Genomic DNA, 21,700 nt, shown 5'->3' on the forward strand with positions numbered 1-21,700 from the left:
TTTGACCTGAGAATTCTAAAATGTCTCAATACTGATTTTTTTGTTGATGTAATTTAAAAACAGGGCTTAGCTTCTCATATGGCTCCTCCACAGTTTCTCACACCAGAAAATACAAAATCATTCACACATTATTCACACAAAGCAAACTATCAGGTGTATAAAGGTGTGTGTTAGCTTCAGATCTTTGCCTTGATAATGACAGGACTGCTGGCAATACAGTAGTCATTACACACGCTTGCGCGCACACACGTGCGCGCGCACACACATACGTGCACACACACACACACACACACACACACACACACACACACACATACACACACACACACACACACACACACACACACGCAACACACACACGCAGGACCTGCCATTATGGCCCCTGTATAGGTACATGAGGACCAGGAGCAGCAGCAGCAGCAGCAGCTCTTTTTGTCTGAGAAGCCACTGCAGGTCTGTCTTGCTTCTCAGTCTGTCTGTTTGCTTCTGAATAAATGGAAACCTTTGGAAAAGTTAATTTCTATTTGAACTTTTGACTAATGTAGATATTTGTGGTTCAATGTGTTTGAATTTGTTGCTGTTAATCTGTGTGCTGCTCTAAAGGAGATGAGGTGGAGGTCGACGCTGGCCAGCCTGTGGCTGCTGATGGTCCTGACCACCCTGGATGCCCACGACAGGAACAGACCTCGCAACCAGGATGACATACGACAGAGGAAGAGGAAGCGGGCCAGACATGGTAGGAATATGCATCTTATAAGAACACTCAAACACTTTGGGGAATGTAGCTGTTTGTTGTCTCAGCCAGCATTAAATCTCACTTTGATCTCTGAGACAGGTCTGGCATCACATTTTCAGCATGTTAGATTTATTTTTCTGTTAGCAGAAAAGGCAAGGTTGTGGGTTTTTGACGGATGACCAATGCACTTGCCAATCAGGATATTCTTGACGGCATTCACAAACAAATCAGCCAGGCTTGCTGTGTCTAAGCAAGATAGAATGTGGAAAACCATACACTGCTTTGAATGATGTGAAGATGTGCTGCCTTCAACACATGGCTGTAGCTAGCTGAGGTCACCGAGGTCCAGAATACATTTTTCAGTGTTTCAGGTTTTCAGTGTTCTTCAAATGGTTTTTACATCTAAAATCCCACAGAAATGCAGTTAATAACCTTCAATACCTTAAAAAAAGGGAATATAAAAAAAATGTGGAAAATGTCCACAGGTGTGTGTATGTGTTGTAACAACAATGTGTAACTGGAGGAGTCACTTCCTTCTCTGTAATTTATACCCGATCTCTTAAACCATGATAATTACATATAAAACTAACCAACCGGCCAAGGCAGATGGCCGCCCACATAAAGGTAAAGGTGATTTATTTATTTTGATCCCCGAGGGGAAATACATACAGCCCTGCCTGAGGTTTCTTACCGTGAAAGGGGAGTTTTTCCCGTAAAAAGGGGAGTTTTCCCGCAAAGGGGAAGTTCTCCCCATAAAAGGGCAGTTTTTCCCTGTCGATGTCATCAAGTACTTGCTCATGGGGGTTTGGTCTCTTAAAATGCATGTGAAAAGGGCCTTGAGATAACTTTTGTGGTGATTTGGAGCTATAAACTGCAAATAAATGAATGAATGAAATTAATTAAATAAACATTGGATATATCCTGTGATAGTAGTTACTTTGTGACGTGGATTGCTATGTTCAGGACTGCACCAATGGGGTAAGACCTCAATCGTGCCTATGATGGCACAGGCATTTTTCTGAAATGGACCCACAGTTCATGTGCTTAGTTTGCATCTTCAGGACATTTTCCTCTAATCTCTAAGATCCAATGAAAACTCACAATCAGCATGCATGTTTTCAAAGCACAATAATGTCATGACAGATCATAACGTTGCATTCAGAAAATGCAAAGGAAAGAAAATTATTGGTATCGTTATACCTGGGTCTAGACCCAAAACAGACCTGTAGAAAGTTGACCTGAAAGCAATAAATACTTTAAATAAATGTATTGGGAATAGTTAAACCTAATCTAAAATAGCAACCGACCTGAACAGACCTTAAAGAGAGAGGGAACACAACACTGGCAGCAGGGTGGTCCTACACCAAAGCAAGGTTGGGAACTAGCGAGTCTGATGCTAGAGGTATGTTAGTTTCACAAACTTTTTTGTGACAGAATATGAAGGTGCAACTTTTATATATTTTGATCAGTCTGCAGGCTTCATAATTGTAGACATAAGGAATGCCACTTTTCTGCAGGTGCAAAACCTCAGGGCTGCTCAATAGTAAATAAATGGTAAAAAGCGATTTTGTAGTAAATTGCCCCTTAGTTCGTTCTGAACTATTACTTTGATTTACAAAGTTATTACTGGCATTATACAATGAGAAATAAGCTAGCACTACTCTTCCAGTGGGGCATCAGAACCAGAGGCAGACGGAGTACACAGCTTCATTACTTAAGTAAAAGTACAGATACTGCTTGTTAAATTTTACTCAAGTACAAGTACTACAGTCAGATGTTTACTTAAGTAAAAGTACTGAAGTACTTGTTTTTAAAAGTACTCAAGTACCAAGAGTACATTTTCTAAATACTGTTTTATAACTGCCACAGTGCTTACCTTTACCTATAGAAACCTCCTGGATGGAGTTTTTATGGAATCTTTAATGTTAATACCTTAAAGAATGTAACAAATTCTGAAAATAAAATCGTGCTTGAATGAATGGGTTTATATGCAAGAAGAAAAAAGAAAATGCAGCTCATTTGTGTGTATGTGTGACAACACGCGTGCACGCACACCCGCACACACACACACACAGTATTCCTAAGCCTATGTGTGACAAGTTGATAATAATTAATGAAGACAAATATTACCCATCAACAGTGGTGGTAAAGTCTCGGCCTCTGATAAGTTTCTTTCTTTCTTTTTTTTATCGGTGTTCGTATATCCAGAACACTTTGGTTTTGCCCCGGGCTAATATATTTCGACTGCCAACGATACCGAGGGCTTCTTAAAGTGCCTCCATGAAAGAGAAACAGTGAAAACTAAGTTTAAACAGGACATGACTGACTACCTACACACGTTTTTACAGAGTCATATTCGCTCGGGACTAGTATTATCTGAGGTCGTTTTTCCGAACCGTTTTACAGAAGGTAAAAGTCCCCGTAATATTTTCTGACATTCTCCGGATTGCTGATGGGCTGTCCCCGTCAGTGGCACCTGTACAATCGAATCACACAAACAACAAAATACTGAATCCACAGGGTTTCCCCGCTTTTTTATTTTTAATTCTTTTTAGAAAACGTAACGAGTACTTATGGTTATGGATAGAAATGTAGCGTGGTAAAAAGTACAATATTTGCCTTTGAAATGTACTTGAGTAAAAGTCACAAGTACTCCCCCAACATGATACTGGAGTAAAGTACAGATCCCTAAAAAGTGTTATTAAGTACAGTACTCAAGTAAATGTACTCCGTTACTGTCCGCGTCTGATCAGAACACAATATTGTGTGCTGCTACATTAAGTGGTGCACTTCTCTCACATCTGCAACAGATGTTGAAAAATAATGGTGCAGTGTCATTGCTCCCTTCGTGTAGAGTCAAGAAATGTCCTAATAGTGAGACAATATTTTCGATGGAAAGAAAAGCTCTCAAGTAGCTGTTCTCCAGTGGAGAGGAGAGGGAGACCTGTGTGTCCTCTGTCTTCACAAAAGACAGTAAAAAGAAACAAAATCAGACAGTATTTAAAACTTGATCCTCTAACTACCTGTGTTCTTGCAGAAATGACAGGAAGCATACCATCTGAAAGAATAAATGACACAGTAGAGACATAAAATAGACACAAAGGAATTCTTGTGTCTGTATGACTAGTTTGCAGTTTTTTCTACTGACTCAATGCCAGTCGGTCTTGTTTTGTCTGATGTTGAAAGGAGGACTTGTGGGAAGAGGATAGGAAAGGCTACAAATGATTGCTTTCTGAAACCTAAGTAAAGGCTGGGCAGCATTTCATTTAACTCCATGGACGCAGCAATCACAGTAGCAAGATCTGCGGGTGCAGGCTGATGACAGTGGCTATGCAGTGCAGTGCAATGTGACCCAAAGGTTGGATCATTTCAAATCTTGAAACTGTGCCGTGCTTCATCGTGTTCATCACATGAGGCTCATTTGTCACAGGTAGGAGATTTTCTAGCTACCAGTGTGAATGGGTGAAATGGGTTGCAAGGTTGCAAGCATTTTCTGTCTGGATTTGGGTCACACACAGCTCAAGTCCTGCCTATTTGTGAACTTGTCATTTTTGATGGAATGAAATAATGAAAATTACCCATGAATATGTTAAAGCATGGTGTAGTGGCACTCCGTTTCCTCTCCAGCATAATGTTGAACTTGCTGGAGTAAGTCCAGCAAACAGCATTTTCTCTGCGTACGACAAGACAACATAACTTTCATTTAAATATTTGATTAGAAAAACAAAAAAAGAAACACTATACTAAAACTAGACTTATTCCAGCAAGTGGCAAATTTATCCTGGAGAGAAAATGAACATTGGCGCCACCAGGATGCTTAGACAACACTGCAGATTCGATCTCTCTGTCAGATTCAATTTGAGAGCCAGCAATTCCTGCTTCAGTGCAGTCCTATCGATAAATTATGGTTTTGTGGAAATATTTATCTGTCGTTTCCAGGTAAGCAGGGCCGATGTGTGTACCAAGGTCTGACCATGTTTGACCAAGCAGTGTGGTCTCCAAAGCCCTGTGTGACTTGTCTCTGTACCGGAAGTCGGGTGGTATGTGAAGAGATCACCTGTCCCACACTACCATGCCACTTGCCATTCACCCCTGCCAGGAAGTGCTGCCCAATCTGCATGGAGCCAGGTAAAACCACATCATCTGACTATATGACCACAAACATTTTTTAAGGATTTCATTCATAAGGTGCTGATATACATACACTAAAGGCTATGTAAACATGCTAACACCATCTCTGTCTGTGTGCCTCCTGTCTGTCTGTAGCACTAACACCATCTGTCTGTGTACCTCCTGTCTGTCTGCCCGTACGCCCTTCAATCTACAGTGCTGCTTGAAAGTATGTGAGCAGTTTTTCTGTTGTTTTATCATGATTGTCTTATTTTATCAGTATTAGTACCCTCAATTACCCTCAATTGCTCCCCCCTCTGCGAAGGGTGGTAATGTAATGTAAGTCGCTTTGGATAAAAGTGTCTGCCAAATGATTGTAATGTAATGTCCCTCCAACCTCTCTCAACTGGCTGAGTTTTGCAAGGAGTGGGGACAAATCCCCAAAAGAAGATGCAAGAGACTGGTTAGTGATTACAGAAGATGTTTGGTGGAAGTAAAGTGCAAAAGGAGGTGCCACAAGCTACAAAAAAAAAGGGTTCACTTACTTTTGCACATACACTAATTCCATGTTTCATGGAGTTTTTGGGCTACTTACACAATTCCCTCTGCTTTCTTTCCTTGTCTGTCTGCCTCCATCCTATCTTTTTGTCTTCAAATCTTTCTGTCCCCTTTCATCCTTAATGTGCTTCACACGGTCACCCCCTTTCTTCCCTCATTCAAAACAACACTGTCCTGCATCATCCTACAACCACCCCCAACCTCAGCCTTTTAATTTTGGTGATTCCCCAGTTCCCAATGACCCCAGTGAGTCCTTCAATCCACTGACCCAGGAGGGGATCCAGCGTATCCTCTGGAGAGAGGAAGAGGAACGCCATAAGGAGGAGCTGCTGAGGAGGAAGGATGGGACAAGGAGGAAGAGAAGAAAGGAGAGGAAAGAGAAGGCAGAGATACAGAGGAAACTGGTGGAGGACAGGAGGAGGGAGGAAGAAGAGGCACTGAGGCTAGAGGTAGAGAGAGAAGATGAAAAGTGGAGAAGGCAAATGGAGGAGCAAGAGCAGAGGAGGAGAAAGGAGGAAGAGAGGAGTACACAAGAGGATTTTGAGAGACAGGCAAGGGAAAATGAAATGAGGGTAGAGGAGGAGAGAAGGAGGCAGGAGGAGATTCTGGGAAAAAATGTAATGGCTTTGGAGGAAGAGGAGGAGGAGCGGGTGGAGGGAGAAGAGGTAGTGTGGCTGAGAGGAGATGTGTTTCAGATGACTGGTAATGTCCCAGAAAAACCTGACCTCCTCCCTGTCCCAATCCCAAGACCGGCTACCAAAGAGGATGAGCTGGAGGAGCCACAGGATAAGAAGGAAGTGTTGCTACATAACAGAGCAGGTCTGCCTCCAGGATGTGACATCTCTGATGTCACTGTGGCATGTGAAAATGCTCAACTCAATTACTTCCCTCCTCTGGCAATCCCCAAGCTCAAGTCTCTCAATCTGGAGGGTGAGTGAACACTGACGCTCCTACCAGCACAGAGAACATTCTGGCTCAGAGAATACACACGTGGCATTTTGGAACAATTTAATTCAATTTCAACTCTATGTATATTGCACCAAAACACACCAAAAGTTACCCCAAGGCACTTTTCACATAGAACAGGACCAGGTCTAGACTGCACTCTATAATTAGACCCAACATTCCCCCATGAGCAAGCACAGGGAGACTCTGGCAAGGAAAAACTCCCCTTTAACGGGACGAAACCTCAAGCAGAATCAGGCTAAAGGTAGGCAGCCATCTGTCTTAACTGGTTGGGTTGAGAGAGAGAGAGAGAGAGAGAGAGAGAGAGAGAGAGAGAGAGAGAGAGAGAGAGAGAGAGAGAGAGAGAGAGAGAGAGAGACGAGAACACTTTTAAATTGGCTTAGAAAGGTAGGGAGGAAGACAAAGAGTCATTGCCATTGTTCTTTGACAGCATGTAAATTGGCATTTATGTAGTGAACTTGAACATTGTCCCTTTGAGGGTGTTCCACTTTTGTGCAATCTTGCCTATATGTCACAGTAAAACACTACCGTGACAGACTTTCAACTAATGCCCACTTCCATTTCACTTTCCAATGGCATGCCATTAAGAAGTGATTGATCCTGAAGGGCTGCCTGTCACTGCAGCTCAACTCATTTTAACATGTAGAAAAAAATATTTGCAATGAGAGCAGAAGTTTTACATTTAACAATTTGTCAAAATGATGATGACTGTACAGGTGAAAACTGGTAACTCTACAAATCTAATGAATAATTACAATTCTTATTATGTGATGTCAAAATAATGTGACATATCAATCTGAAGCTATTAGCCACTCCTAGTTTGAAGGTCTTGCTCTTGTGAGGCTGTAATAAAACCGTCTTAACCTTCAGACACAGAACAGCATTGTGTCTCCAACAAGTACAGACCTGTCAGTTAGTCAACCTAATTAAAACATGCAGAGGCAAGGGGTGGAAAATAACATGGCAATGTCTTGTAAAATTATTGTTAACAAGTTAAACAACAGGTTGTCTGAGTGACTCAGGGAAGCTGCAGGACAGCTGTAATTGCACCTTGACAATAACTTGTGCATTAACCCCAGCAAAGTTACACAAAATATATAATCTTTACACACTTCTAGCTCCATTGTAGGTGAGACTACATTGCCTACAAGAAGCAAATCGACGAAAAATAATAATAAATAATCGTGATAAAATCTAAATATAATCATCATAGTAATGTCTTAACCAGTTACTTAAAATAAGTGAATTGGGCTGAGATAATTTCCCCTGTTTGCAAGTTCCTTGCTGCTGGACAGTTGGAAGAATCATATTACAACAATTATACAGTATATGTATGCAACATCACAGACAATTCTGGGAATGCACTGCTTAATTTCAAAAGAACCTTCATCTTTTCAATTGTACATGCCTCTCCCTTACATATTGCTCTTTGTTTTGCCGCCAAATAATACTCATTTGTATGTTGGGTATTGCATTCATACAACACGCCATCACGCAAAAAGTAAGACATGTTCAGTGTAATAACAAACTAGTTATTAAATTCAGAGAAATCCCATCTCATAGCAATGACCTGAGAGTAAATGTAAATTGACACAAGGTTCTTTCTCTTAGTATTCAAACACTAAACTGTCTTTTATGACCTGCAGGTAATAATATCAGCAGCATCCCAGCAGAAGCCTTCAATGGCATCCCCAACCTGGAGTGGATCAATCTGAAAAAGAACAAACTCACCTCCACTGGCATTGCTAAAACATTCGGTGTAAGATAATTAACATACTGTACTAAAGCTGCAGACATTCTTCCTGATGATGATATTGTGATGATAGACTGGATGATATTGTGTAGTTGAAGTGCTTGAAATACACAAGATGATTTTCAGTATGCAGCCAAACAAGGAGGAGCTGCTTTTACTAATATGCATTATTTCAAAGTGAAATCCTAATAATACATTTTATTTATGAAAAGCCTCAAGACTCTTGATCAATATCGACAAAAACAGATGTATGTCACATCTATATGTCACAGTAATACACGTGACAGACTTTCAACCAATGCCCACTTCCATTTCCCTCCAGACTGCTGGTCAAGTGGCAGTGACATGCCATTAAGAATCTGAATGGAAGTTTACTTGTGTGCCACAGAATAACTTGACAAAACTTTTTAAATCAAAATGTTTTAAATAAGAAGAAATTTGAAATAAATAAATTTGCCAACAGTGAAACAATTTATACTAGTCTCTCCTCTGCTGTATATGTCATGTTGGAGCTATATACAGTGCAGTGAAAAAGTAAGTAAGCCCCCTTACAGATGTCTTCTGTTTTTGCTTTTTTGTCACACTTAAATGTTTCAGATTATCAAACAAATTGTAACATAAGATAAAGATAACATGAGTCAATACAAAAAGCAGTTTTTAAATGATGATTTCCTTTATTGACGGAAAAAAAGCTATCCAAACCAACCTAATTGCCCCCCTTTGTTAAATCATAAATTAACTGTGAGTTCCCAAATTTTTGGGAAAGTTTAGTTCAATTTCACTATCCACACCCAGGCCTGATTACAACCAGACATGTAGAATCAAGAGATAACTTAAATAGAAACTGTCTGACAACATGAAGTAGGCTAAAAGATCTCAAAAAGCAACACATCATGCCCCCATACCCCAAGAGCGCACCAACGACTCATCCAGGAGGTCACAAAAGAACCCAGAACAACAAGCCCTACAGGCCTCACTTGCCTCAGTTAAGGTCAGTGTACATGATTCAACAATAAGAAAGAGAAAGGGCAAAAATGGTAACCATGGGACAGATCCAAGGCGAAAACCACTGCTGACCAAAAAGAACACAAAGGCCTGTCTCGCACTTGCCAAAAAATATCTTGATGCTCCCCAAATATTCTGTGGACTAACGAGACATCATACCGACAGTAAAACATGGTGGTGGTAGTGTGATGGTCTGGGGCTGCTTTGCTGCTTCAGGACCTAGATGACTTGCCATAATTGATGGAACCATGAATTTTGCTCTGTACCAGAAAATCTTAAAGAAGAATGTCCGGCCATCAGTTTGTGACCTTAAGCTCAAGCCCACTTGGGTTATGCAGCAGGACAATGATCCGAAGCACACCAGCAAGTTCACATCAGAGTGGCTCAAAAACAACAAAATTAAGGTTTTGGAGTGGCCTAGTCAAAGTCAAAGGACTTAAATTCTAGTTGAGATGCTGTGGCATGACCTTAAACAGGCTGTTCATGCTCTAAAACCTCCACGGCGATGTAAAAGACTCCTTGCCAGTAATCCCAATTGCAGTTGTTGTTGCCACCAAGGGTACAACCAGGTATTAGGTTTAGGGGGCAATTCATTTTTTTTTTTACTTCACATACTTTTTCAACATTTCATTTTTGGATAGCTTTTTTCCATTAATAACTTAAATCATCATTTAAAAAGTGCTTTTTGTATTTTTTTTGATAATCTGAAACATTTAAGTGTGACAAATGTGCAAAAACAGAATAAATCTGTAAGGGGGCAAATACTTTTTCACAGCACTGTAGCTGCAGACACATTGAAACTTTAAGTGGTACAGCATACCGGACTATAGCAGCCTACTTCCACTCCTGATGAATAAAATAATTCCTATTTAAACTGATTAACTTTCTTTGTAAACATTTGGACAATTCAACAATTGGATGTCTGCAACACATTCTGAAAATGTTGGGACAGGGGCAATGATAGACATCATGATAGGGTATAAAATGAGCATCCATTAGAGGCTTGGTCATTTATTAGCAAGGATGAAAATGTGCACAAACAGTTTAGCAAGAACATTTCTAAACACATGATGCAAGAAAAATAGTGATTTCAACTGCTGATAACAGTATTCATAATATCATTCAAAGATTCGGAGAACACCAGAGAAATTTCTGTGCTTAAAGTGTTTTAAGAAAGAAACAAGTGAATGCACGCACTCGTTGAGCCCTCAGACAGCACTGTAAAACAGGCAAGGCTTTTGTGATGGATGTCACTTCATGGGCTTGGGAATACTTTGCAAAACCATTGTCAGCCAAAAAATGACAAAGCCAACATTTGTCATGGTATGGGGATGTGTTTAATACTAAAAGTACATATGCATTTTGGAGTAATATGTGCTGCCATCCAGATGTTGTCTTTTTCAGGGACATCCCTGCTTTTTCCAGCAAGACAATGGCAAGCAACATTTTGAACATATAACAACAGTGTGCCTTCATAGTAAAATAAGAGTGCAGGCACAGGACTGAACTGCCTGCAGTCCAGACCGGTCTCCCACAGAAAATGTGTGTTGCATTATGAAGATCAAAATAGGATCCCAGACTGTTGAGTAGTGGCAGTCTAAGATCAACAATAGGAAATAAAATCCACTTTCAAAATTATAACAATTACTGTCTTCAGTGCCAAAAGGATTGCTGAGTACTGTTAAAAGGAAGCTCATGTAACACAGCGGTAAACATGCCCCTGTTCCAACCTTTTTGTCATGTGTTGCAGCCATCAAAAAAAAAAAAGGTGTATCAGTTTTCAAAATTAATTAATTAAATTAATATATATTTATATTTATATATAGCCCAGATCTCTACAAAGGTTATCTCAAGGCACTTTATATATAGAGCATTTTAAAAAAACTAAACAGCTTAATTTTTGAATACCTGACATGCTAGTAAGGTACACACAGTAGTATTGCCTCTTTCAGAGCAAACACTAAAATGTGAATGGCTGCATGATACAATTTGTCCCTAATCACAAATCCCCTGCTTTTTGAATTACCCTATTTCTAGACCAATTTACAAAGTAAAATAAGGTAATGTTTTTTTAGAGATTCTTGTTTTTTTAACAGTCTGTCTATGGTTGACTTTTACACAGTACAATCTAATACTTTGCAGTAAGAAATTGTGTTTCTGACAGGGTCTGAAGATGCTGAGGCGACTGTACCTGGATGGGAACCTTCTAGAGACTGTGCCCTCTGACCTGCCCTCCACCCTGCAGGAGTTAAAGATCAGTGAGAACAGAATAAGAGGCATCAATAAAAGCAGCTTCCAAGGTACGGCTATCCCATCACACAATAGTAAGGGACACCATATTATTTGGAACACCAATAGCAAATCTTAACTTTGTGGCTCTTATACAAAATCATATGTTGAGCCATTGGTTTCTTCCTCCACACTGTTACTTTAAGCATATCCACATGACTTATGGCCTGCTCCACCTGAGTCTGACTAAAAAAGACGTGACACGAGATAATAACTAGGTTTGCAAAGCAAATATACTGGGGTCCATGCACCCCAATTACAACCCAGAACAAAAAGTGAGCAGCCCCAGGGCCACAATGTTTTCACCAAGAAGCAAACTCAGACAGCACACAGTGTCCACCACATGGACCTGCTTCAGCCTCGATCCTTGAGTCTGTGCCCGAAGTTGATTGAAGCTGTTGTGGCTGTGTATGGTTCTTCCATACACTAGTGAGACTCCTGTTTGTTAAATTAATAAATTGTTAAACTGCCAATATGTCTTTTTTCATCAAACTTCAATCATCCAACCCACCATACAACACCAAACAAGAGTCAACAGCAAAAAAAAGCTGTTTGCAGAGAGGATTTTTTTCATGGGCGCAGCCTACATACTCAGCTCTGCTGCTCATCCCACAAATGCATGTTCCTCACAAATGTGGCACCATTTAAAAAGGAAATAAACAGGCTTTTCAATGGTCAAGATACAGTATATTGCCAAGAAGCATTGTAACAACAAAGAAGTAATGTACCAAACACTGATTTCCCTACTTTTTGTGCTATGTTTATGGCCCGCTATAACTCCTTAGTTACGCCCTGTATGAACAAATAATCTAGCCTTAGTTTAAATTAAGAGTGTGTCTTTGATGCCAAATTAATGATCAATTAATCCCGGATTCCCCCTATTTAAACAGAGAATTGAAACTTTGGAATTCCTATTCTAAAAGTAGAACTATTGATGTATCTTAATCAGGATCAAATAGTTGGAATCTAAATTATCAGCAGTCTTTTTTTTTACGCAGTGAGATAAACCAGCATGTTGAACTTTCTCCTGGAAGCTAGAGTGGTATCTGCCACCTTTGCCGTGACACCGGTTTCCGTAATTGGGCCAGGGGCGGCTTTTGCAAATTATTTCAGACGACACTTCAAAGAATTTATTGATACTACTTAGATGTGTTCAAAATCTAGAGACTAGTTCACAAAAGTAATTTTTTGCATCTTTTTGTTTTGTTGTTGTTGATGTGTGTGGGATTGATGACTTTGTCTTTTTTACTGGCTGAGGTGACAAGTGACGTGCAAGAATTCCAATGTACCTAACATGGAGTTACAAAAAATAGTTAAGTGCAGTTGTTCTTTTATGATAGTTGTAAAAGAGGTTTTGTTCTTTTTTTTCCTCTGAGAGCTAATTTGACAAAATAAAAGTGTCCGAGAATTCCAATGTAGCTATATGTATGCATTTACAGTCCCTCTTGATCTTGATCTTCTCTTAACATGGAGTTACCAAAAATAGTTAAGTGCAGTTGTTCTTCCATGATAGTTGTAAAAGACGTTTTGTTCTTTTTTTCCTCTGAGAGCTAATTTGACAAAATAAAAGTGTCCGAGAGCGACTCATGTTTTACATTATTAGTAACATTTATCCACATGGCTGATTCTCCACTGAAACCAGCTGAATAAGCGTCTTTAGTGTGAACATTTGCAAAATGTTGATATCCAACACTCAAATTTTGTATCAAAAAGCACTTAAATTCAGCAAATTCTGTTTTTTTCTGTATACATGTTCAGTGTCAGTATTTCCAATCTCATCTGTACTTCATATGCATTCAGTCTGTTCTGATGTTAGTGAGATGAGAGAGTGAAAGTGTCTGGTGTCTGCTGGAGTGTATCCGCTTTAGAGCTCCTTTACCTTCTCTATTTGTAGCCTGCTAGCAGCCGGAAAGTCCCATGAAAAGTTGCTGTGTGCTCGACAGACGAGCTCGCACCGCAAATGAGACACACGCGCACGCACACCTCATGAAATAGTATATTTTGTGCCTTTTATTGGGGCTATTTTCCGTTGTCATTGTCAATTCCGGTGTGTGCTTGCTAGCCTGCTAACATCTCCTCATGTTACGGTGTCACCAACGTAATCAAACTTGACAGCAGCGTCATTTGTTGGACTGGCAGCTGATTGGTTTGTAATCATTTTGTGACAGAAGGGGATGGGATGTCTGTGAATTTGATTGGATAGAAATTTAAACCGGTTTACCAAGTGACGTGTTATCAAATGTATGTATTCTTTGAACCTTTAGCGAGCTACTCAGAAACGGGTAGGGAGCTACTGGTAGGGAGCTACTGGTAGCTTGCTACGTATGCGTTGGAGACCCCTGATTTACACTAAGAACTAAATAGTTTTTAAAAAATTCAAAAACTTTTCAGGTATGTCATTTTAACACTTACAAAACAAAGAGTTCATGTAAACTTTGCTTCATTACTGGTGGACTTTCTAAATCAATTTGCAGAAATCTGCATCACTCCTTATCCAAACGTATCCTTCACTGACAAATGTAAGGCAAATTGTTTAAACATTTCAAACCAATGAAGTTTGTTGGAGGTTATTGCTGTTTATGTTAATGTGACACTTAAAGGCATTTTGAATAATGCAATGTCAATTATTTGGTATATTTGTTTTTCCAGATTTGAAGAGCCTAATGATCCTGGAGTTAGAGGGAAATCTGCTAAGTGAGGGTAACATAGATCCCATGGCCTTCACCCATGTCACGCAGCTTTCCTACCTTAGATTGGGCAGAAACCACTTACGCACTGTACCACAAGGCCTTCCCAGTACACTATTGGTATGACTTAATCTCTGTTTACATGCCTCTAATAATAATGAAATGATATATCATAATATCTTTGAATCAGCGTATATATTGCAAAGTTTAACCAGGCATTGGCATATTAACTCTGATCCACAATGCTTTTAACAGTTTTGACACTTTCCTGACAGATTATGTAAATGAACAAGTTCATGTTTCCTACATCATTCATGCTTCTGAGCATATTGGAGGAAGTAATTCATGTCGCAGTTCAGACTTTAGTCAATTTTCCCTGCATGACATACACTCCAGCAGGGGTCATGAGTAGATCCAGAACTACCTGTGTGCTTTAAATATAGAGTGTGATTACGATCACTTGGCAGACGCTTTTATCCAAAGCGACTTACATTACATTACCACCCTTCGCAGAGGGGGAGCAATTGAGGGTTTGGTGCCTTGCTCAGGGGCGCCTCGGCAGGGGCTCGAACCGGCAACCCTCCGGTTCCCAAGTGGAAGCTCTACCCACTGAGCCACTGCCTCCCCGTGATAGAAATACATATTGATTTGCTCCTAGTTGCACATCCTGGAGAAATCAGACTGTCTTACAGACTGAAACTTTTGAACCAAACCAAACCTACAGATCCGAGGTTAGCAATAAAACTGATATTTGGCAGGGCAAGGTACAGGATACTGTATACTCACAATCTGAGCCAGAGGATAAAAACCATTCTGTTAAATTTCTATGTCTTCCAGGAATTGTACCTGGAGAACAACCTAATCGAAGAAATCTCAGAGACAGTTTTCAATCAGACCGACAGCCTCAATGTGGTTTCTCTCAGACACAACAGGCTTGATGAGACCAGAATCGCACCAATGGCCTGGATAAACCACAGGTCTGTCTCTCATCATTTGATTCAAGTTACATTATAGAATGCATAATACACTTTTTAGCGTAAACAATCAGAGCTAAACACAACAATCAATAAAATGGAAACTAGTAGATTAATGCATGTTTTCACATTTTTGAGGGTGTGGGGTGGTGGGCATGATTGAGTTACTTGAATGAACCTGCATATCCAGCCTATTTTTTGTAGTGGCCAATTATCCTCCATAGACCATAATAAAACAACACAGCCTTGTAACCTGATGGTTGTAAAGCTACATGATTGTTGCCAATGCAATTTCAACTGAAAGTATACTTTGTTTCATTTGACTGCCCCTTAATACCACTTCCTAATTGTGTCTAGGAATTTGGAGTCAGTTGACCTATCCCACAATGATCTTCACCTGGTTCCCTCCTTTCTGCCCAGATCCTTGGTTCACTTGGTACTGGTGGGAAACAACATAGAAAGGATACCAAGTAGGTGGAACAGAGCTATTAAATCTGATCTGGTCTGGTGGGAGGGTTTTATTGATGGCCAATATATCTGGAAGACTTTATCAAACTTATCTTGACTGTGATGCTTCAATTAGGTCCCAAGTTCTATTGATGGCAGTAATAATAATCGAGCTAGAGAATTTTTCAATCAAGAATAGAATTTCACAAAACAATTCATGCTGGTTGGATTTCACCATCCAAAGTTGAAAAACGTTCAATGACCAGGGGTGAAGGCAGTCCCCAAGTCACAAACACATATTATTATGAAAAATTTTTAGTTACTTTGAGTGACTTTATTGAGTGACCAGGCAGACTACTTTGCAGACACATGAATTACAATCAAAACACTACAGGTTTTCAGCTTTGGTTTGCTTTCAGGTTTGCCGACTTGAAGGTACCATAACAGGTAAACCCTGTTGTGCGCATTGTGTTTGACTAATTGCCGCTAGATGTCTACCGTACGTAACTGTTCCGACTTACATGCAAATATGGCTCAAAGATTTTAAAAACAGAATGCTTTCGTAACTTGGGGGACTGCCTATATTGGAAATATGTATAATTTTCATCCATAATTACACTCTTTATTCTTCAAATTTAGGTTATGTCTTTGCGCACATGGAGCCTGGATTAGAGTACCTGTACCTATCCTATAACAAACTCGATGGGGAGGGAATTGAACCCGAGTCATTCTTTGGCACATATCACTCCATGATAGAGCTGTGTATGGACCACAACCACCTGGTCACCGTGCCATCTGGCATCAATGAGATGACCAACCTGCACTTCCTCAGACTTAACAATAACATGATCAGGTATGATGCAGACATCACCAACAATATTCCCTTTTCTTGAAATATAACAATAAGTTATATAAGAAAAGTATATTAGAGCAGCCACCTATCCACACAAGAACTGAAAAATTACCCAACTGCTTGAACAAAGGGGACAGTCAGATACTGTCAGGCACTGGTCTGGCCAGGTCTGATTTACCTGGCCAGACCAGTGCCTTTCTGTCATCTTTTGTGCTGTGTTACATAAAGCTAAATTAAACACCAAACCAGTGATAAAAGACAACAACAGCCTGACTGATGCAGCAAGAGACAGACTCCAGTACCTGAGGAAAAACATATACTCTGTGATATGGGGATGGTTTGGATTTAAGACTGAAAACATATTTTCCACCACCTCAAACAGCATGCCTTGCAGTATGGAAAATGCATTGTTATTCAATGAAGCTGTAGATAATATAGATGTATTTTGACACATTTTACAGATATTTTTACATGGATTTAATTTAAATACATAAAATGTTTACTTTGTTCAAAGAATGCTGTTTCTGTGGTATAGAACAGATTTTAAGTTCATCAATACAAGCATGAGTGTGACATGTTAATTATTGCAAATGTTAACCAAGGCAGTGTAACCGAGATGCCAATAAAACACAATAATACATTTTACTTTCATTTACAGGAAGACTAGATGTTAAATGGAATTAGAGTGCTATATATTAGAGTGCTATATATATTTTGTCATCAACTTAACTCTCTTAAATGTGTAGAATGTGTAGAATGTGTAGATGTGTAAATGTGATGTGTAAATGGTAAGGTGATGTAAATGTGATGTGTAAATCTGTAGCTGCATTTGTGATGTGACTGAAAAGAGCAGTCGGCACGTCTAAGCATATCCTGATGTAATGTCTTCCAGAAGCATCCCTGATGATGGTATCTGCAACCCTGATCAAAGTGGCGACTCCACATTAGTGACTCTACAGATTGAGAACAACTACATTGATCCTGAAAAGATCTCACCAACATCCTTCTCCTGTGTGCACTCCCCTTCCAGTGTAGTCTTAAACCCCCAGAGAAGCAAGTAACAAAAGAGTGCTAAGCCTAACATCCACATAAATGTTAAGAAATTTAGGACAGAAATTCAATCCCAAGAAATTTCTGAGTGAGTTCTTATTTTAAAATAGCCACCCCACACAAATTTGGCAACCAATTAACCAATTAAACGACATCACAATGTAAAAACTGATTTCATTGTACAGATGATTGATGGAGCTGATGTAATTTCTAACATTTGCTTTCCCTGCTGATGTGTGTGTTTTGCTATAGTAGTTCTGTTCATGGCAGATAGGAAAAGTTACATTTCAATGGAATGACTGGATGAATTGACATTTTTGTGCGAATTATAAAACCTTACGTACAGATTTAATATTTTCAGAATATTAGGACAAGAAGCATAAAAGGAAACTGTTCTATGATTTTAAAATGTCAATTGCATTTTAGGAAAAAAAACAAGGCTGTCCCCATTTTGAACATTAAATCCTCAATATATGAGCTAGTAAGATGTGCTTACAGAAATTGTATTGGCACTTTTAATTGCAGAAATATGAAGTGTTATGTAATTGCAACATTTCAGTAATTATTAGAACTTGTATTGTTTTAAAAAAAAAAACTATTGTGTATAACGTATAAAAAATGTCCCCAATATGTTTAATAATCATGCTCATTGTTATGTCTTCAGCGCTATCTTCAATAAAAATACTTAACAAAAACAATCTAAACACACCTTTCAAACAGGCTTATCCGGTCTGATTCTTACTCCTTTGATTAATTAGTTACAGTGCACTGACAATGTTATTATACCTACTTTGTTTTAGGGTTCAAGCATCAAAGAGCTGGAACCCTATTGTTTTTGCTTGGATTATCATTATTAAGGGTCCAAGCACGAAGTAACAAATCAGCTGAGTACAGTGATAGTCCATATTCGACACCATCACAAATAACGTCTTTAAAAAGAGTGGATGACTGCAAGAAATGGCCAGTGGCTCAATGGCCAGAACAAAGAGGAGTAGCGATAAAGGGCATCCCTGGCAGGTCCCCTGCTGCAGTGTGTGTATTCTGAACGGATATCATTTGTACAGACACTGGCCTGTGGTGATGAGTTTAATAATCTCACACTTGTTTCAGAAGCCAAATTGATCATCTATCTACCAAAGGCTTTTTCAGCATCCAGGGAAATAACAATCTCTGGTGAGATTTCAGATTGAGTGGAGTGAATAATATTGAGGGTGCGAGTGTTGAAAAACAGTTGCTGACCCTTAATGAAGCTGTTTTGTTCCTTCGAAATAATAGTAGGCAAAACCCTTTCCAAGCAATGAGCAATCATCTGCATTTAACAGGGACAGAGGTCTATATGAGCTGCAAGGGGTAGGTTCTTTGCCTTTTTTGAGGAGAAGAGCTATTGAAGCTTAGAGTGGGAGGAAGTGAGCCTTTCTCTAGGGATTCATTAAACATCGATAGGAGTAGAGGTGCAAGTTAAATAATGAATGAAGAACTCTATAGGAAACCTGTTGGGGCCTAGAGCTTTATTAGATTGCAGAGCTCTGATCGAGGTGTGTAATTCTGTACGAAAGTGAAGAATCCAGAGCTGTCTCATTGTTGGCTTTGATGTTTGGGATTTTGAGATTAGCAAGGAAAAGATTCATCTTGTGGTATCTGAAGGGAATTCGGACTTGTAAAGGGAGGAGTAAAATGATTTATATGTGGTGTACATCTCCACGGGGTCAGTTGTTGTGGAGTTAGCGTCAGAACAGATTTTGGGTATCAGGCGGGAGGTGGATTGTCGTTTTAAGTGGTGTACCAATAGATGGCCAGCTTTATCACTGTGTTCATAATAAGTAGCTCGGGTTTGTAGTAGGAAATGCTCAGTATCATAAGATCAAACTTGGTCTGAAGATTAAGACTGTATATCAAATGTAATTCAATGTAATTTAATATGATCAATACACATAATAATACGTCCTAGCCATTACTCTCTATTTATTGGGACCGTAAGTCGAAAGCCCTTTTCAGGTATGGTTATTTTTTTGGAGAAAAAGTCCCAAACATTTAGTCAGCATGCTGTATACCAGGAAGCTCAACTGCCTTCTAATGATGAGAAGATAATTTCAGCAGCTCTTTGGAAAATATGACATCCCCTCTCAGAAGATGCAGTGAAACCAGAACACATACACTTTCCCGTTTTGGTTGGCCTGATTGCCAAACCAGGGCATACTTGGACAGTCTGGCTTTTCCATACGCTGTCCCTCAAAGTTCTGTTTCAGCTCGGCTCAGCAGAAATAACCAGCCTCAACTGGAAAAATTAATAATAATATAACGTGTATCCCTGAGGGACTGAGCTAGCTTTTTCTCTTAATGGGAAGTACAGTAGTTCTCATTTTTGCCTCAAAGGCAAAACTATGGGCAATAACGTAGTGTCTTATAAAATGCTACAGTAAGGTACACAGCAACAATTTACAACAACAAATGTCAAATCATGTTGACTTAGGGTATTGTTGATTAAAACATTATCTCCCACCTGTCTTTTGAGTGTACATCAATTGACTCAAAAACTTGATCATGTCCAACCTGCCCACAGTTTGAGTGAATAACATCCATAACTTGTATCATGTGCAAGTAATCATGTAAATCATTCAACATTATCGTTCTCTGCATACTACCACAGTCCTGCAATGATTTAATTTATGGTTTAAATGATTTAATTAATGGCTTGTGATGTTCCTACTTATTCTGTTTACTGTTCTTTCTTTCCAGCTACACTATACTTTAAGTTTGAGTCAGTCGGACTAAGTCAAAAGAGGTAAAATATTCAAAGTGACAAAAAGACTGCATGTCTGTAAGGAGAAGCCTACTACTGTTTCATATGAAGACTTAACCATTCAGGAGTTTAAACCTCATTATCCTGGCATTACTTCAAAGTTGCTGATGAAAAGCACATGCCTACAAGTCTAACAACGCCTTTTCAGCTCTAGTCTGAGATGTACAGATCAGAGACCAGAGCTCTTTACAGAAACTAAGTTGATCACATTGACCGATTGATCTTCCATCATTGGGGGTGTCTCATTCTGCTCCTTTCCCTGGGAATGCGCTGACTGAGGGTCGAACTTGCAGGAATCCACCTGGACTTTCTGCTGCTCGTGACTGTGCAGGATACATAGCTGAAGTAAGGCACACACCACTTATTAATAATTAACACTCTTCCTCTTCCATACTTCTTTATTTAGTTCTTCATTTGATTTTACACAATCTTCAAGACATTAGATCAGCTAACATGAACTCTGCTCAAAACCTTTAAAGAATTACAGTTTTATGTGATTTTAAAATATTCCACAGAGAAAAAATGTATTTTATTTTTACTATGAATGTGTTTTACGATGTGATGTGACTTAAGGGAACTGGGTGTGATTTCAATGTACATTTTTATAACTTAATGAGCTTTCATGAATAATGTTTCATGGCTCCAAGCACAAAATGCTGGGAACCTTTTTGGAATAGCTTGGATCAATCATTATTATTATTGTTATTATTATTAAGCTAAAAAAAAAAAAAGCTACAGCAACCAAACTACGGCACATTCACTACTCAGGCAACAAGGGGTCAGTGAGGGGGGGAGTGCACGCCTCGAAATTTGCGCTGCGTTTGCAGACTGACTCGTTGGCCGGATCGGCTCGCAGACTAAATAAGTGAAGTTGGATAATTTCCCAGGGCACACCTGACGATCACTCATGGCACACTAGTCTTTTAAAGCTTTTAAAAGTTGGATCGCAAAAAGGTTGTAGGTTGCAGGTTGCTACAGCAACGAAACAGAAAGATACCCATAAAACCTGATCCAATACTCAGCCAAAAACTTACACTCAGCCTGATGGTTGCACTTTTGGGATTGACACTTTTAAGCAGTACGTCATGGAATCAAAATGATTATTTTCCTGGATCTATTCACGTCCATTGGTCAACCCATTACCACCTGACAACATTATCAGACAAAAAATAGTTAACTTACCGCTTTACTACACTTGACTGCCAAAGTTGTTTAGGCGTGGCTCATTTAGAAAACATGCTACATCTCATGATATTTTGGTATTGAATTAATCATCCATTGTCTTGATGAAATGTAACAACAAATCTAATGTATACAGTGGTAAACCCAGATCAATCCTGTGAATACTGATGGAGGCAACCAGGGTGTGAGGGGAACGGAGACACTGGTATCACTCTGATTAGGATTTGTTATGTAGTGCAAACTGCAGAAGTGAGACATTTAAAGGAAAACCCTTTACAAAACCAATATGG

General features: G+C 39.4%; 2 protein-coding genes across 2 annotated transcripts in view; one reads left to right on the forward strand and one right to left on the reverse strand.

The window, feature by feature from the left end:
- The window catches only part of cenpp (centromere protein P), a 62,695-nt gene that overhangs the window by 5,634 nt on the left and 35,361 nt on the right, over positions 1 to 21,700 (reverse strand). The window lies entirely within an intron of this gene.
- ecm2 (extracellular matrix protein 2, female organ and adipocyte specific) lies at positions 607 to 17,439 on the forward strand. The gene is made up of 10 exons (XM_076156834.1): positions 607 to 736; positions 4,676 to 4,890; positions 5,623 to 6,334; positions 8,017 to 8,129; positions 11,293 to 11,428; positions 14,067 to 14,224; positions 14,942 to 15,081; positions 15,436 to 15,548; positions 16,165 to 16,378; positions 17,271 to 17,439. Exons 1-10 carry the CDS (start codon positions 607 to 609, stop codon positions 17,437 to 17,439), a joined length of 2,100 nt encoding a protein of 699 aa, XP_076012949.1.

Source organism: Genypterus blacodes, unplaced genomic scaffold, assembly GCF_046128005.1.
Source record: "Genypterus blacodes isolate CSIRO-AG114 ecotype Tasmania unplaced genomic scaffold, CSIRO-AGI_Gbla_v1 ptg000070l_1, whole genome shotgun sequence".
NCBI lineage: Eukaryota > Metazoa > Chordata > Actinopteri > Ophidiiformes > Ophidiidae > Genypterus > Genypterus blacodes.

What these genes read in the sequence shown, in the direction of transcription:
- ecm2 (XM_076156834.1), top strand. Translation starts at nt 607, where the DNA reads ATGAGGTGGAGGTCGACGCTGGCCAGCCTGTGGCTGCTGATGGTCCTG. An exon ending in GCCTTCCCAGTACACTATTG is followed by an intron (nt 14,225 to 14,941) that starts GTATGACTTAAT and finishes TATGTCTTCCAG; the next exon opens with GAATTGTACCTGGAGAACAA. An exon ending in ATGGCCTGGATAAACCACAG is followed by an intron (nt 15,082 to 15,435) that starts GTCTGTCTCTCA and finishes AATTGTGTCTAG; the next exon opens with GAATTTGGAGTCAGTTGACC.